The following is a 16229-nucleotide window of genomic DNA, read 5'->3' on the forward strand; positions in this document are numbered from 1 at the left end:
AATGACTAAACCTATTGAGAAGTCAGAGGGAAAGTATTCCCCATAATACAAGACAGGGCAGGAGAAAGGCAGGCTTGTGGTTTGGGAACAATCCATTAATGGTATAGATACCATCAGAGAAAATTTCCCTACCAGTTAAATTATCCAAGGCATCAGATACTTTTTATGACTTCTGACTCTGAGAGTGTCCAGCTGTTGCCTCTAACAGCCCGGGATCTGTTAGATCTGTGTGCAGATGTGCATTGCTCCTCTCGGAGGATGCCAGCCACCACCAACACAAAGACCCTAATAAAGGCACTTGGCTTGCTCTGATTTCCATCGCTGCTTACACAAATAATCAAACACAACGCAGCTTTGACTAAGTTAATAACTTAACCTTAGAATCTAAGTTTCTAAGTATAGACATAAGAATATTTCCATAGTGGTTTAGAATTTAAAATTAATCACTGAGGATATTGTTTAAAAGTTCAATATAATTATCATCCATTTGAGAGTTTTTCCAAGGTAAATATTCTTCAGAACATGACTTATAACTGAAATGTATTTAAGATCTATTTTAACTCTGACCCATAAGACTATCATTGGGTTAATATAGAAAAAACCACAGTAGAATTAAAATAAGGAAGTGTATAATTTCTTAAGAATACCCTAGCCTCAGGAATTTTGAGTCCTTTGTTAGAATTCAGTTAAGTCTCCAAAGGTAAAGAAATTGAATTTTTTGCACCCTACGAAGAGATAAGCTTGACTATTTTCAATTAACAAAGTATTCTAGAAGTAGTAAATCACCTATTCAAAACTCAGACTTTTATAAAATCTACAATAAAAGAAAATATACAGGGATTGAAGTAATTGTGTAATGTGATTTCTTTGATCTAGATCAAAATTATTCACAGAAATTTAAGATACAATATGAAGCCATTAACTTCACCATTATTAATTTTCAAAAGATAATTTAGTAACCAAATGCATTCTATCTTGAATCTATCATTATTATTAAGTTGAATAACTTCTGTGTAGAAGGATTTTGATAGGTTTCAGAATTCAGATTTACCCCACATTTTTTTCCTGTCAGTAATAACAGTCATCCAGTATGTTAGCTAAAATGTAAGGTGGTGTATCAGATTCAGTTTCACAAGTAAAGTGATTTATGTAAATTTACTTTGAATTTTGTACAGGAAGCATTGAATCTTATATTCACTCTGAATGTTTATTGTAGGGTCTTATTTTTTTTCATTTTACATGCTCTTTAAGGTTTTATTTTTAAAGAATTGAATATTGTCATTCTTTTATGATTTTTCCCATATAATTTTTCAATAAAGAGAAAAATGAATTTAAACAATTATTATAAATTGCCTTTTTAAATTTTCAAATAATATGATAGTACAACAAATGTAAAACAAAAGTTCCTTCTAATTTGATTCTTGCACTTCAACCATACTCAATGTTTGGGTAAACATTTTCTCCAAAATATTTGCCTATGCAAAACTATATTAATACACTATTTTACATCTCATTATTCTACATGACAATATTTTGTGGATATGTTTACATATTTTATCTGTGCACAGTATTTCATGTTATGAATGGATTGACGTTTATTTAGCTAATTCATTTCTCATGGATATATAGATTACTTCTATTAATCTTTTATTTTCAGTTCCAGACAATGGCTCATGAATGTCTCTGTCCTGGGCCAGATGCTTTTGGAGGATATATTTCTAAAAGTGCAATAGTACAAAAATTTTGTTCAATTTATAATCTGGCAAGTGTTGCTGAAATTTTCAATAAAATTTTACACAAGTTTATGTGCCTATGATGATGTTTAAAAGTACATAAACATTATTTAATGAAACAAAGACCTCCCTTCTGTGCCTTTATTAACTATGCACCACTTTAAAAAAAAGAGAGAGAGAGAGAGAGAGAGAGAATTTTTATTTTATTTATCTTTTAGTTTTCGGCGGACACAACATCTTTGTATGTGGTGCTGAGGATCGAACCCGGGCCGCATGCATACCAGGCGAGCGCGCTACTGCTTGAGCCACATCCCCAGCCCTGCACCACTTTTTTTTTCCTCCCCACACCAACGAAAATAGAAGTATACTAAATGGAACAGGTAATTCTTTACAGTTCTCTGAGGTTTGACAAAGGATCACTTACACAGAATCTAAGGCGACATTAAATTTAAAATGCATTATTTTATTTACAATTTACAAATAAACAAAAAAATCACACTATAATACATGATTGATTCAAAGCTTCATCATAATTACAACCATGTTAACATGTTGAAAAATATGCACCTTAGAAAGAATAAAATGACTTAGTTTTGTGTCAACACACCAAACACACACACACATACACACACACACACACACACACACACACACACACACATATATATATATATAAAGCCACACATAAATGAGAATGAAAAATGTTATATGTTTTCCATGAAGCATAAAACTGAGATGGTGTCCCTCAGTGGGAAAAATAATCATTCCAGAGTTTTAATAGATAATGATCTTAGACGTTACAATTCTGCAAAATAAATTAATTTATGTTAATTTAGAATAGATTGATTTACTTTATATTGCTGGGTTTCCTCCAACAACATCTTCTCATCTTTTACTCTACTTCATGGTGAGTTTAATAAAAAAAAAAGTAGAAGAGAGAATAAAATGAAATATTCTAGAATATTGACAGCAATTGTTTCTTTGTAATGTGAATATGGCCAATTTAGATAGATAGACAGACAGACAGACAGATAATCTGAATTTACATTATTTGAGTTACATAATAAAGATAAGGCCTTAGAGGGAGTCCAGTGTCCCCAAATGGTAAATGAAAGGCTGGAGATCTGTACAAATCTGTTTCTGAGTAGGAATAAATAGTAAATCTGCCATTCTCTCTGTGCTAAAGAAAAGAACTTATCACCATTCATTAGGCCAGCGGTATTAAACTGGCAGGGATTTAATTCCATACCATGCTCAAAGGAGGACAGGAATTGAGAAACCAGTCACTTCAGGGATTATTTTTGTTTTCTGTTTGTGCTGGACTACGTAACTGAGGGTGAAATATAGAAGGTGACAGGGAATCTGAATTCAAAAGGTCACAGGGACTAAATTGTAAGAAATCTTGCCCAGATAGAAAAGCCTCCAGAGATGAAAAATGAAAAGAGAAATTGAGTAGAAAATTGCTGGGGTGGATTTCTTTTCCTAGATACTGCCTAATCCATGAACAGAGTTCACAAAGTCATGACCACTCAAGGATTTTTCTAAACAAACCATAAAAAGAGAAAACAATACTAAAATGATGAATTATCAAACAACTTTGAATATAATTTTTTTCTAAGACAAATATGTGTTATATACATTAAAAAACTTTAGGATTGCAAAATTAAAAACTCTAAGATTTTAATAAAATGTGAAAATTAATGTTCATTTAGTTCTTTGATTGTCTTTTAAGGAAGAATGGGATTTTAATAAGCAGTGGAGATACATGGGTATATGAGTAAAAGAAAGCAATACCACAACGGTTGGATCGTTTGTAGTTGTTTCAGATATGATGCAAACTCTAGGCTACTTCGCCAACAAAATAAATAGAAGAGGACAGTCGGATGTAAGACTGGAAAAGTTGATTTGGCCACATTAAGAAGGTTAATGTTAATATACTTGGATTTTATGAAATAAACTTTAATGAACCATTGAAATGTTAATATATTTGGATTTTATCAAATAAACCTTAATTAACCATTGAAATTATGTAAAGATGAAAGTTCTGATCTTGCTTAATGTACACACTCATCTAGGCATGTGTTGGTTGAATCTAGTAATTTTCAATAGAGAAGACTATAAAGTGACTCTTGCTATTTTATCAGAAGGAATAAAATAAATCACCAGTCTCAATGTAGGTAGAAAGAGAGCAACAAATAAGTCAAGTGTTTCTACACTAGGTGACTTAAAAGATGGATTATTTTTATAATATTATGAAACATCTTTATAAAATAAAGTATAATTGTTTCATAATTTATTATTTTATTGTGTCTTTCTTTCATTTTGGCTTTACTTAGAAAAATCCCTAAAGAAAGATAGAATTAACAATCCCACAAATTAGCCAGGATCTTGGCAAAAAAAAAAAAAAAAATCCAAGATGGATGACTCAAGAGGTTCTGAGAAGACACAATTTTAATTTTGGCATTACTCAAAGAATGTGCAATATTTCTGTGACTCTAATCTCTTTTAACAGCTGTACAGTTAAATCATTTATTGATTAAAATCCCTCCTCTATTCAACAGTTACATCTATAGAGAACAAAACCACCTTGTACTTATTATTCTTATGATTCCAGTCTTCATTATAATTTCTATGATGCAGAAGATGCACAACTCTTGTTGAACTGAACTGAAATTAGTATGCAGATGTGCAATTCAGGTCATAGAGTTGGAAAGACAAGTTTTACAAGTCTTCTAATCAGAAATGAAATCTAAATGTGCAACAATAAACTTGTATTTTTAATTTTGTTTGATGTTTTCAAGTGCTATATGTTATTTCAGATAACAATACTTTGAAATATATTAAGATAATTCAGTTGGAGATTAAAGATTTTTTATATTAAAATTATAAATAACATTTTCAAGTAATACTCCTTCATTATGTTATTTCTTTTTCTGCTATAAGTCTGAGATGGAACTAGGTCATGATTATCATTATCAATATCATCAAACACAACCTCAAAAATTAATACTTCTGAGTTCTTTTTTTGTGTGAAACATGGGATTAAAATGTTTGTATTATTAAAATATTTACAAATATCCACTTATAATCAATGAGGAACTTGAGCCTGAGAGAAGTTGTATGATTTTTTTTTTTAAGGTCACAGAGCAAGTGGAGAAATAAGAACTGGAATTTAAAAACACATCTTTGTCTATAAAGTCAGTGTTCTTAAGCACTATATGTTATTCAGAGAACTAATCTGAAAATTAAAAAAAATTTAACTCAACAAACACGTTTTAATGATTTTTTTTTTCAGCTAAAGAGAAAGTTGGTATAATTTCTGACTCATATCTGATCCACAAATGGCCTCTTCACTGAAGAGTCTACAGTGTCCTAGATGTGTCTTACTCATAGTCACATGCCTGGATTGGAGGTTATCAAGTTTGAACAGGAGAAAGATAAATAATTAAAATAGATCTCCAAACAAGGCGGTGGGGAACAAGTCTTGGGGATGACTGCACTGAGCCAACTGGAGTGTTCCAGTGTTTGAAGGCAAGAACTTTATATTGGCATGTTCAATCTGGACTGACTCTAGATAACAGACCAAAAGTTCCAGGCTTTTATGACCTCTGTGATCATATCTCCACCAGTCAAACTGATCCATTTTATGGCATTAGCTATGAATGAAAGCTAGAAACACCACTCCATGGTGTCCCTATAAAATGTAGAGTTGGGATTTTCCGAACGAACAGGTTTTATATCAGTGCTTCTCAAATTCACTCCTGCATTCAAGTAGAAAAATGGCATTCAGAGAATTACACACAACAGAGTCACGTGAACTTTTCTAAACTATTCCTATCTCATTCATAACCTGCCCTGTTGCCACCAATACTATACTAAATTTATATTACAATGAGGATCTCTCTCTCTCTCTCTCTCTCTCTCTCTCTCTCTCTCTCTCTCTCACTTTTTGGCAGAACATGTCTTATCAAATTAGTAGTAGTAATTTATTTTCTAGTAGTTTGGATTGTATTACTCTGTAAATAAATTTTGGTTAATAAATAATAATAATAGTTGTATAATAGTTTATAACTTTAGGAGTTTACACTTTAGAAGCTGTAAAGTTCTTCTTTTCTTGTTTAAAAGTATATTCAGGTTGAGAAACTCTTTTCTGGAGGACTAACTGGGACAAAAACATATCTTTGGTTGGACTCAAGATGGTCCAGGAAGAAAGAGGTTAGAAAGACAGGCAGTGGTCACCTAGGGTGATAGCATTTGGATGGCTTCAATTTTGGCAGAGATGAAGTGCTACATTTTTGGTTTTTTTTTTACCAGCACTCCTGCCAGAAAGCAGAAGTCCTGATGGATGCTCTCCAAAGGATTTTCTATTTTTGGAAAGTTGTCTTGCCAGATTCAGCAGGAGGCACCAGATTTATTATGCGGGCATATTGAGATTATGAGGGATGTTTTTATGCTTCTTGGTTTGAGAACGAATGTATTTGAAAAGCAGGATCCTCCTTTGGAATTGTAGGTGGGTTGTGGTGAAACGGGTTTTTTTCTGAATTGTCCGCATGCTCATGATTGCTGGGATATACAGATGAACGTGTAACTCTTTGGGGGTGTTTTCTTCCCCCAAAATGGTTGTGCATTCCTCTACATGTAATCAGTCACATCTTCACCAGAAAAGGCCAAGTATGTGGGAATATTCTGTTGCAAATCTGTGAATCAACTCTATCAGTGCTGGTATTTGGCTTTTGATTAGGTTCTTTATCAGCATAATCTTCTTCCAGAAGGCCAATGATAATCAAAAACAATTTTAATGTATTTTTATATATGAATATATGTATATGCTTTTATTTTCTTTCTATGTCATTTTTCCCCACACATATATGATATCTGGCCGCTAGATCATACATCGAATATAGTCAGGCAAGAGAGGGAGTTTCAGGTAGCAAAAATGGTCTTCAACATGACATCCAATCATTCTCCCTTGACTTGGTGGCTGGCATGGATCAATGTGGCCCTGGATGAAGTAGGTAGGTGTTCCTTTCCTCAGTCAGGGAGCAAATGCCAGAGACTGGGTTGGCAGCAGGCTTTTGAAGTCTACCCAAAGATGATTTTTTCCAAAATATCATAAAGTTGATGTAGTCCCAAGGCAGCTGTTAAGAGTTGATGTATAGAAGCAAAGGGGGCTGTGAGAATTGGGAAAATAACTCACTTTTTCCATGAATGGTCAGGTCCACCCCAAAGGCCCAGAACGGATATGAATACTTAAGAATATTAGTTGTTCTTTGCTAGTTAGTAATTTACCAGTAAGATAGTGGGAGGACTATATTAACTATGCATGCAAATGTTAAAACTTTATTAATGGCATGCTATCAAAGACATCATAGATACTATATAAATATTAATAAATGTCAAAAGCCCAAATATTAACATATTCATAAAATGCTATCCAATGCTAATAAGGACATGGATACATAAATGCAGAAGGTGATCAGAAAGACTTGGTAAGTATGATCAGCTTTCTTCCAACCATCATTTGTTCTTTCTTTTGTAACTGTGGATCACAAAATTAATAAACAAAAAAAATGTAAGTCATCTGTTATGTGCTTAACACTGGGTTAAATGCTGGGGAAGGGGTAGGCTATAAAATATATAACACATCATCTTTTCCTTCACAAAACTTGTAATATAGTCAATGAGGTAAAGCAAACACAATATCAAATAATACAAGCATTTAAAAGAACCACACTAGGAAGCCAGAGGAAAGATGAAGAAGGCGTCTTTCTTTTTAAAGTTAGTGAAATTCAGCATAGATAAGAAGATGAGGAGGGCCAGTGAGTGTTAGGTGAGAGATACCACATAGAATATCTCATGGACTGAAAAGTGGATGACCATTTGTGTTTAATGATAATGAATAGACAGAAATTTCAATGGAAAATTTTTATATTTAAGGGAGAAAATCTGGAATGGGTAGAGAGCTAATAGATAATGCCAACAAATTTAAACCAAGTATATAAGGTTAAATGAACACAGGAAGAATGCATCTGTAAAATTTTTTCTTGTTTCTTTTGCTTTTTCTATAATGAAGCAAAAATATAAAAACTTTCTGATAGCCTTATCATAAAATCATGGATGTGCAGAACAAAAACAGTGATGTCCAAAAGATCATGCATAATTCATCTTATATATTACTCTCTCTCCATATATATGTATACATAAATACATTTAATTGACTTATATCAGGTATCTGACTTTCTTACATATTATACTCACATATAATATATCTCCATTACATATGAGCTTCGTGATAACTGTTTCTCTCATGTCTATATTACCTGGTTTGCCTGAGCCAATATTACTTCATGTTTATTTTGGAAGCATATCACATCCCATTAAAATATACATATTTTAAATAATAAAACATTTCATAGATTTACCAAAATGACAGTTCGGCTTTGCTGCCAATGCATGTATATTTAAATTAACCACATATTTTAAACTTTTTAGCATTCCCTTTTACTGTCCCTATTTTCCCAGTTTAGATTTATATTGTTTGAGTAAACTAAGTAGAGTTTGGAGCAGATTCACAATCTGAACAAAATAGACCAGACTGAAAATGGAAAAAAAAAACAGAAATGAATGCCTCACTAGAAAAAGCAATAAAATGTATTGAATGATTACAAGAAAAAAAAGTGATCAAATTACATTTTCAAGTGTTCAAACTGGAACAATAGAAATAAAACAATGGCAGAACTTGGAATGTGTGGAAAGTTGGAAATATTAAAAAGGTGAACAAAAATGATACAAATACTCTGCTTTTGCTTTTGCCATCCCATGATATTTTTACATGCCACTGATCTCAACTTGTTTTTAATTAACACATCTGAACTGGCTGTTTCCATGCATAGATTTATTTAGTTGTAGTGTGAAATCTTCTTTAAAAGTTAGTTGTGATTTTGAGACTATATTTCTTGAGGTGTTAACCTGAATAATTAGAGATTTTTTTAAGTGTTTGAAATATCTATTTCTCCTATAGATGGGAACTTACAGAGTTGTTTTTACAGATGAGAAACCAAGGTCTGGAGAATTAAGTGTGTTTCTCTGAAATACAAGGGGGATACTAATACTTGGTAATAGTATTATTGTAATAGTTGACAAAGTATCAGGCATCGTCCTGAGAGATCTGTACATTGACCATTACTATGCCCATTTTACAATTGGAAGGTAAGACTCTAAGTGGTTAGAGAAATATCTTAGGGCCACACAGCTATTAAGTGCAAGAGTAGTGATTAGAACATATATATATTTAGTTGTAGATGAACACAAACTCTTTATTTATTTATTTTTATGTGGTATTGAGAATCAAAACCAGTGATTCACACATGCTAGGAAAGCGCTCTACCACTGAGCCACAACCCCAGACCTAGAACCCATATCTTCGAGCTACAATATCATATGGTCAATCACAGGGGCGAAGTGGAGAAGAACAAGTTGTGATATGTTTTCATTCAGAAGATTATGCATAAACTGCACTCATCTAGAGAAACTGCTTTAGAAATATTTCTCTCACACATATAGAGACACATTTGCTGTAGCTAAATATCCTCTTAATTCAGCTGATTAAATCAAATAATGCTCTCACTTGTACTCCAGGATATGCTTACAATCTTTCTTTTTCTTTTTGTACTGGGGATTGAATGCAGGGATGCTTTGCCACTGACCTACATCCCCAGCCATTTTTATTTAATTTATTTATTTATTTACTTTGAGAAAGGGTCCTGCTAAGTTGCCCAGGGAGGCCCTGAGTTTGGATCCTACTGCCTTAGCCTCCTGAGTTGCAGGGATTATACACATGCGCCACGACATTCCATTTACAAATCATTTAAAAAATGGTCTCTAAGGAAGAGTAAGGCACAGTCTTCAAAATCACCCATATAGTCTGGTAGCAAAATGGTGGAATAACTTGTAAGTAGAGGTGAAATGTAAAAATTAAAAAAAAATTGAAATATATAAATAAAAAAATTAAACCTCAACTGTGCTTAACCTTGAGTTGAGCAATTACTTAAAAAAATATATACTCAAACCAACATACAATAGTCTAGTAGTTATGAATAAGTAGAAATTTAAAAATAGTTTACCAAACCATTTTCTAGTAATGATAAACACTAGACAAAATTTCTGAAACACTTTTCTAGTATCATGAAGAGAAACATTTGAAATTATAATTGCAAATATCCCACTTAAATGATTGATGATAATTAAATTTTAGAATATTTAAATACTGTAAGGATTGTTATTTAATGGAAATATTTTTTAAAGAATGCTGTTTATGTTGTATAATTCCTTCACACTGAGTTGAAACTTGTAAGTCTTACATCTTTTCAAAAGAAACTGATATAAAGATCCTTACACATTTGTTAAAAACCTTGAATAACAAGGTTTCACCTAAGCCAAGAACTGAATTTCCTTAAATTATCATCTAATGTATTAAGATTATTGCAAGCAGTGATGAATGTAATTTTTTTTTTGAGCTGGGAAATTAGGAGATCTTTATAGACATCAGCACACCCCTTGGATGAAGCAGAGGAGGGATTATCTTGGTTTTGAATGGAGAGGAGGGATATCCCCACACTGCCTTCTGCATCCTGCACAGGGAAGGCCAGGGATCTTGCAGGTCTTAGGAAGAATGCAACCCTGGCTTCATTGCTAAGCTCCCCATGCCAAGCCACCCTTACTATAAAAAATTCTCAAAGTAGTTATTTTAATATTATTTCATGTTTTAGGTTAGGAAGATTGCAAAACAAAAGACAAAGAAAAGAATATGTCTTATGCTTCTAGAAAAAGAGGAAAAAGTATCAAACGAATATAGATTTTTTGAGGCAAATATACACAATTAAAATTTTAGAAGTTTTCTAAACAAATGAAGGAAGAATTTGCCTTAATTTTAAAGGAAATTACTATGAAAACATTTTAAATGCCTATTATTTTAAATAAAATCCTTATTTATAGTTTCTTTTAAATTTGTACTGTCATTTTTTACTTCTTTCGTAGTTAATAATTTATTTTATAACCACTTATTTATTACACTTCTATATGCTTCTTCATGAAAGCATAGAATGGACATCTATCAGAGTATTTAAAGCCTGTTTAAATTACCTTCGCATCCCTTTCTTCATTTCCACATTTTTTCGTGGTAGTACATTTGCAAAAAATCATGAATTTTATACTTCATTAAACATAGAGGCAAAAGAAAACTATTTCCTAAACTACTCTACTTATTTTAATGATAACTGATTTAATATCTCCCCTTTAATTGGTGTTGGACTCAAACAGAAAATACTGAAGTATTGAAAAACGATTTCATACATTTGTAGACCTATTGTATCACATATATCTTTAAGCCTGTTAATTTTGTCATTATAAACTTTCACATCTTTATAAACAATAAAATTTAAAATTCCTTTGACATTTAATATTTAAGTGTCTAAAACAAAACATCTTTGAGATTTAGAGCTGGTAGAAATAAACAATGCAATGAAACCACTTATTTTTACAGATAAAAAAATAAACACAAAGATACTCATTATAAGGAAAGCAATATTTAAAAAATAAAACATAGGTCAATTTGGTGTTAAGGGCACTTTCCTGATTATAACATCAAAAATTTTGAAGATAGTTTGAATTTAGCACATCTTTCAACTCCCAGAGAAAATTTTCATTCCTTTTATGACCTCTTATGTATTAAACAACTCCTGACTACCTATGATTTAAAGAATTTGCTAACATGTGAGACAACCATTCTTTATTGAAGATCTCACAACACAAACAAACATTTTGCAAGGAGATAGTTATGCTTTAGACTTCAAATACTAATCCTCATTAATCAGGAGGACATGGAAAGGTGGGGATGCGGGTGTTGATTTGGAGGTCTAGATTGGGCAGGACTAAAGGGTGAGAAGTGTACAGACACAACCTGACTTAAGAGTATTTCAGGTTTTGAGAACATATACAATGTTTCCTCTTAGATCTCGAGTTCCTTACACTTTCCAGTCATTCTATAAGCATGTTTCAAATTCTCTTGTGACTCCCAAGGTGTGGTTCTCAGACTAAAGCAATAGTCACAGGTGATTGGGTAGCTGTGGGTCTAATCTGGATGTTGACAGACCTCATTCCAGACAACTCTCAAGCAACCTTTGCAGTGCTTTAAATACATCTGGGCAGAAATTTTGTTTTCCTACTATTTTTTTTGTTATAAATAAATGATATTTTGATTGTGAATCCCATCACAATCAAACACATGACCAGGGTAGTTAACTCCTGGACCAAACTCTTATTTATTTTTCTACTAAGGTTATAATCTTAATAGCCACAGAAATACCTGCATCTCATGTGAAGTTTAGATTTGACATACTTAGATGGACTGCTTCTAAGTGTAATCCTCAATTTCTGAATGAACTTGTGATTTTTAAAATTTAGGTAGAACTTTATACTGTTAATTTTCTGCTTTTTAAGTGTGTTTCTAACTGTCCAGATATTTGTGTTTTCTGTTGTTTTCCAGTACTCTCACTATTTTCTGAGCTCTGTGTTTGAGGGAACATTTCATTTATCCTTTTAAAAAAATCTAATAAATATATGAACAGGGTAGAATCCAAATGGGAATCCTGAAGAAGTTCAAAAGAAGTTTCTGTCCAGAGTGATATGCCTTTTGGGGATGGTTACTAAAACACATTTTGTAATGTGCCCTCTGACTAATACCAGAGAACTTGCCCAGGGTCAATGCTCAATTTAGACCACTTTTGACATGCCACTTTCAATTCAATGATTTATCATCATATAGTGAAGCTAATCCCTAGTACTATCTTATACCATAAAATTGGCACCAAATTAAATATCATACGAAAGTTTCTATGTGGTACATAAAAGCCTACTTCAAAGCATACTTAGGAAATTACATACTTAGGAGATTAGGAAAATTATCACTTTTATAGGATTAAAAGTCTTACACACTTAGAATCTTACTATTTTAACATGCCCATTATTAAATTAAAAAGTAGGATTTATTTTTTTAACAAAGAATACTTCTAATACACAATCCATTTCACTATTACTATTTTAGTATTTTTCTGAAATAAAAAAATGAGATTCTTACCCCAAAGGCTGGGAACTTTGGTAGGTTGGGAAGTCACAGAGATATTGTTTATAGCATCAAGCTGCTTTCTATAATCATCCACCTGGAAATCATTCACTGGAAAAAGTACAGCCCAGTATGAGAATATTGTAATATTTTTGTATTTGTACACATAAAGCAAAGCACAATTTTACTCACACTGTTATGTTAAATTAACAAATACTGAATAGGGAATGTAACATAAGGTAATGTTTCCATGTTCTTGGTTAAAAAAAAAAAAGCATAACAGTTAATGTGTAAGTCATCTCCTTAATAATCAGCAGATAAAACTTATTGATTTAAGGTGGCTATTTCAAATTTACTATTTGATTCCAAATTTTGATAAGAATAAAATATTTCAGTAGGCCTACAATTTATGCCAAAATTATACTATACCATTCTGTGTAAGGAAAATTAGATAATGTGTCATAAAGATCTATGAGATCTATGGAAACAATTCCATAAAGAATATGAGATCTATGGAAACAATTTAAATGTCTTACTTCTCTATGCTTTGTTTAAAAAACAAAATCAATAATGAACTTCTTTCAGATCTAATCATTACAAGACTATCTTCATTTACATGGCTAAAACAAACCCTAGATAAATCTGAATGTCTTCTATGATGCCTTATTTTTAAAGGGTGCCTATGAATGGTTTAAAATGAGATGGAAATGTACTTACAAACATCCTCACAGGTGTTCCTGCATTCTTCCAACGATTCAAAGTTGTTTGGATTGCCCAGGCACCCACCGTACTTGAAACGCTCACATTGCTTCGACTGATTGCTATAAAAATACCTGGTAATATAACCTCTACAGATTCCAGCATCTTCCTCCAAAAAGCAGAAATCTGGCTTTTCTAAAAATTTTAAAAATATCAGAAAGTAGTATTTTTTGGTAAATAATTTAGTTATATTCACTAATTTTATTAATAACTAGCTGGTATTTAAAGAGTAAACTTGAAGAATAATAAGTACAAATCTCACTTTTCTGAAAACTATATAATGTGCAAATTATTCACCATTCTATTGTAGTATTTAGAATAATGATTATACAACCATTGTCACACACAGTTTTTAAATTAGCTTTTCAATCTCTGCATTTCTCACAATAAATCAATAGATAATTAACTCGGTTTTTTTCATGAATGGAGTGAATAAACGATGTGGGGTTATTTTATCATGTGCTGTCCTTGTTTTCGAATTACAAATTAGGATGGTAAATTTTGGTTAAATTATTTATATTGAACTTTGTGCATCAATATTTAGGAAAGGTCTATGAATCTTTCATATTATTGAGGTGTAGGGTATCATTAGGGAATGCAGTACCATGTATTGCTTCATTAAGAATGACTTAAATTTTAAAATTTGGAAAAGAAGATTTGAAGGGTACGGAAGCTTTCATGGTTATTCTTAGAAGTTCCTGAATTCTTAGGCTGAAATTGATATCTGTGGTAGATATGACATCCTCCATTGCTGCAAGCACTGGAATGATTCCAACAGTGCAGAGGCAGAAAGGAAATACATGTTCAGGGATTGAAGAGGCTTTGACAAAATCTAATACCACTTCTTTGATAGTGCTCCAAACCAGGCTAAACACAGCTGTCACAAAAGTTGTGATCTATGCAAGCTCTTTCTACATGCATACTCTGTAAAGAGAATCTAGCTGATTCTCAAATGAATATGATCACCAAGCTCATTGGGCTTGAATATTGTGAACAAAGCTCCAGTTTCTCCAGTTTTTCTTGTAACTCCAGTATTATAGTGACTAAATATTGCTTTGATATCTTACAGTAACTTGTTCTTCTATCTCAGGGAACCAATGCCCACCAGTAATATACTATGAAAAAAAGTAATTATTTTGTAATCTAAATGATATCTACAGCAGTTGCAGATCTGGAGAAGCAGCAGTCCCCTATTAAAAAGTTGTTATTTTCAACATAAAATTCCTATTTTAGTATAATTTAAAGCTATTATCTATGAATTCTAAATGTACCAATTTGAAGTCAATTTATGTTTATCACCTCTTTTTTTTAAAGTAAATCTTAGTATGATTTCCCTATTTTCTCCTATTTTTCAGAAGTATCTACTTAAATGGACAGTTAAATTTGCATGTATTTAATACATGCAACATGATGCCTTAAAGCATATATACATGCTGAAAATTAACATGCATGATTTTCCATGGTTATAATTTCTGTACTAGGAACACTTAATACCTGTTTTACTAGCATTCCTGGAGATTATAATATGTGGTCACTAACTATAGCCACCATGCTGGATGATAGGTCTTTACAAAGTTTTCTCCAATCCAACTGTAATTATGTGTTTTTTGACTAACATCTTCCCAATAACTCCCCACCAATCACCTTGGCCTCTACTGGTAACCACTATTGTACCCTGTTTTTAGGTCAGCATTTTTAGGTACCATATATATATATGAGTGAGAAAACATAGTGTTTGTTTCTCAGTGTCTGGCTTATTTACTTGAAATTCTTCAAGCCCATCAATGTTGTGGTAAATGACAGGATTTCATTCTTTTCTATGATTGAATAATATTGCATTTTTAGAACATATCATGTTTTCTTTGTCCATTTATCTGTGGATGATCACTTAGATTCATTCCATATCTTGGCTTGTTGTGAATAGTACCTCAGTCAGCATGGGGGTGTAGCCATCTATTCAACATATACATTTCATTTACCTTTTATGTATGCCCAATAGTGGGACTTCTGGATTATGCATTATTTCTATCTTTAATTTTAAACTTTTGAGGACTCTCCATACTGTTTGCCATAGCACCACACAAATTCACATTCCTGATAACAATGTTATCTTTGTCTTTTTGATAATATCCTTTCTCGTAGGAGCAAGGTGAAAACTCACTGTGGTTTGATTTGCATTTCCTTCATTATGCCTGCTGTTGATCTTTTTTTTGTTCCACATAATATACCTGTTTTTTGAAGTGAATGATATTATGACTTACATTTAAGTGAAACATATGGGGGAAGGAAATACAAAAAATTCTTTAATTTTTCAAAAATATTTAGTTTTTAGTTGTAGTTGGACACAATACCTTTATTTATTTATTTTTATATGTGGTGCTAAGGATTGAACCCAGGGCCTCGCATGTGCCAGGCGAGTGCTCTACCACTAAGCCACAATTCTTTAAAATTTTATAGTACTTTTTTATAAGGGAAAGGAAAGAATACATTCAACTACTATCATTTTGATTTGTTTTAATTGGTATGTACTTATAAAATTTTATATACTCTTAACAGAGGATATAAAAGTTTTATGTTTAAGAGAAGTGCATAAAATATTGATTATAAAGAACAAAATA

At 32.0% G+C, this 16229-nt stretch overlaps 1 protein-coding gene across 4 annotated transcripts in view; it reads right to left on the bottom strand.

Annotated features, from left to right (window-relative positions):
* The window catches only part of Tfpi (tissue factor pathway inhibitor), a 71238-nt gene that overhangs the window by 6375 nt on the left and 48634 nt on the right, over window positions 1-16229 (bottom strand). For 3 of the 4 annotated variants that reach the window (XM_005324392.5, XM_040294566.2, XM_040294567.2), the window contains exons 5-6: window positions 13570-13746; window positions 12868-12963 (exon numbers count right to left, since the gene is read on the bottom strand). In XM_005324392.5, the coding sequence (XP_005324449.1) occupies window positions 12868-12963; window positions 13570-13746 (273 nt within the window). Of the gene's footprint in view, window positions 1-1919; window positions 7273-12867; window positions 12964-13569; window positions 13747-16229 lie in introns of those variants that run through there. The other variant, XM_013358209.4, reaches the window with a different exon arrangement.

The sequence above is a fragment of the Ictidomys tridecemlineatus genome, chromosome 7, assembly GCF_052094955.1.
Source record: "Ictidomys tridecemlineatus isolate mIctTri1 chromosome 7, mIctTri1.hap1, whole genome shotgun sequence".
Lineage (NCBI taxonomy): Eukaryota > Metazoa > Chordata > Mammalia > Rodentia > Sciuridae > Ictidomys > Ictidomys tridecemlineatus.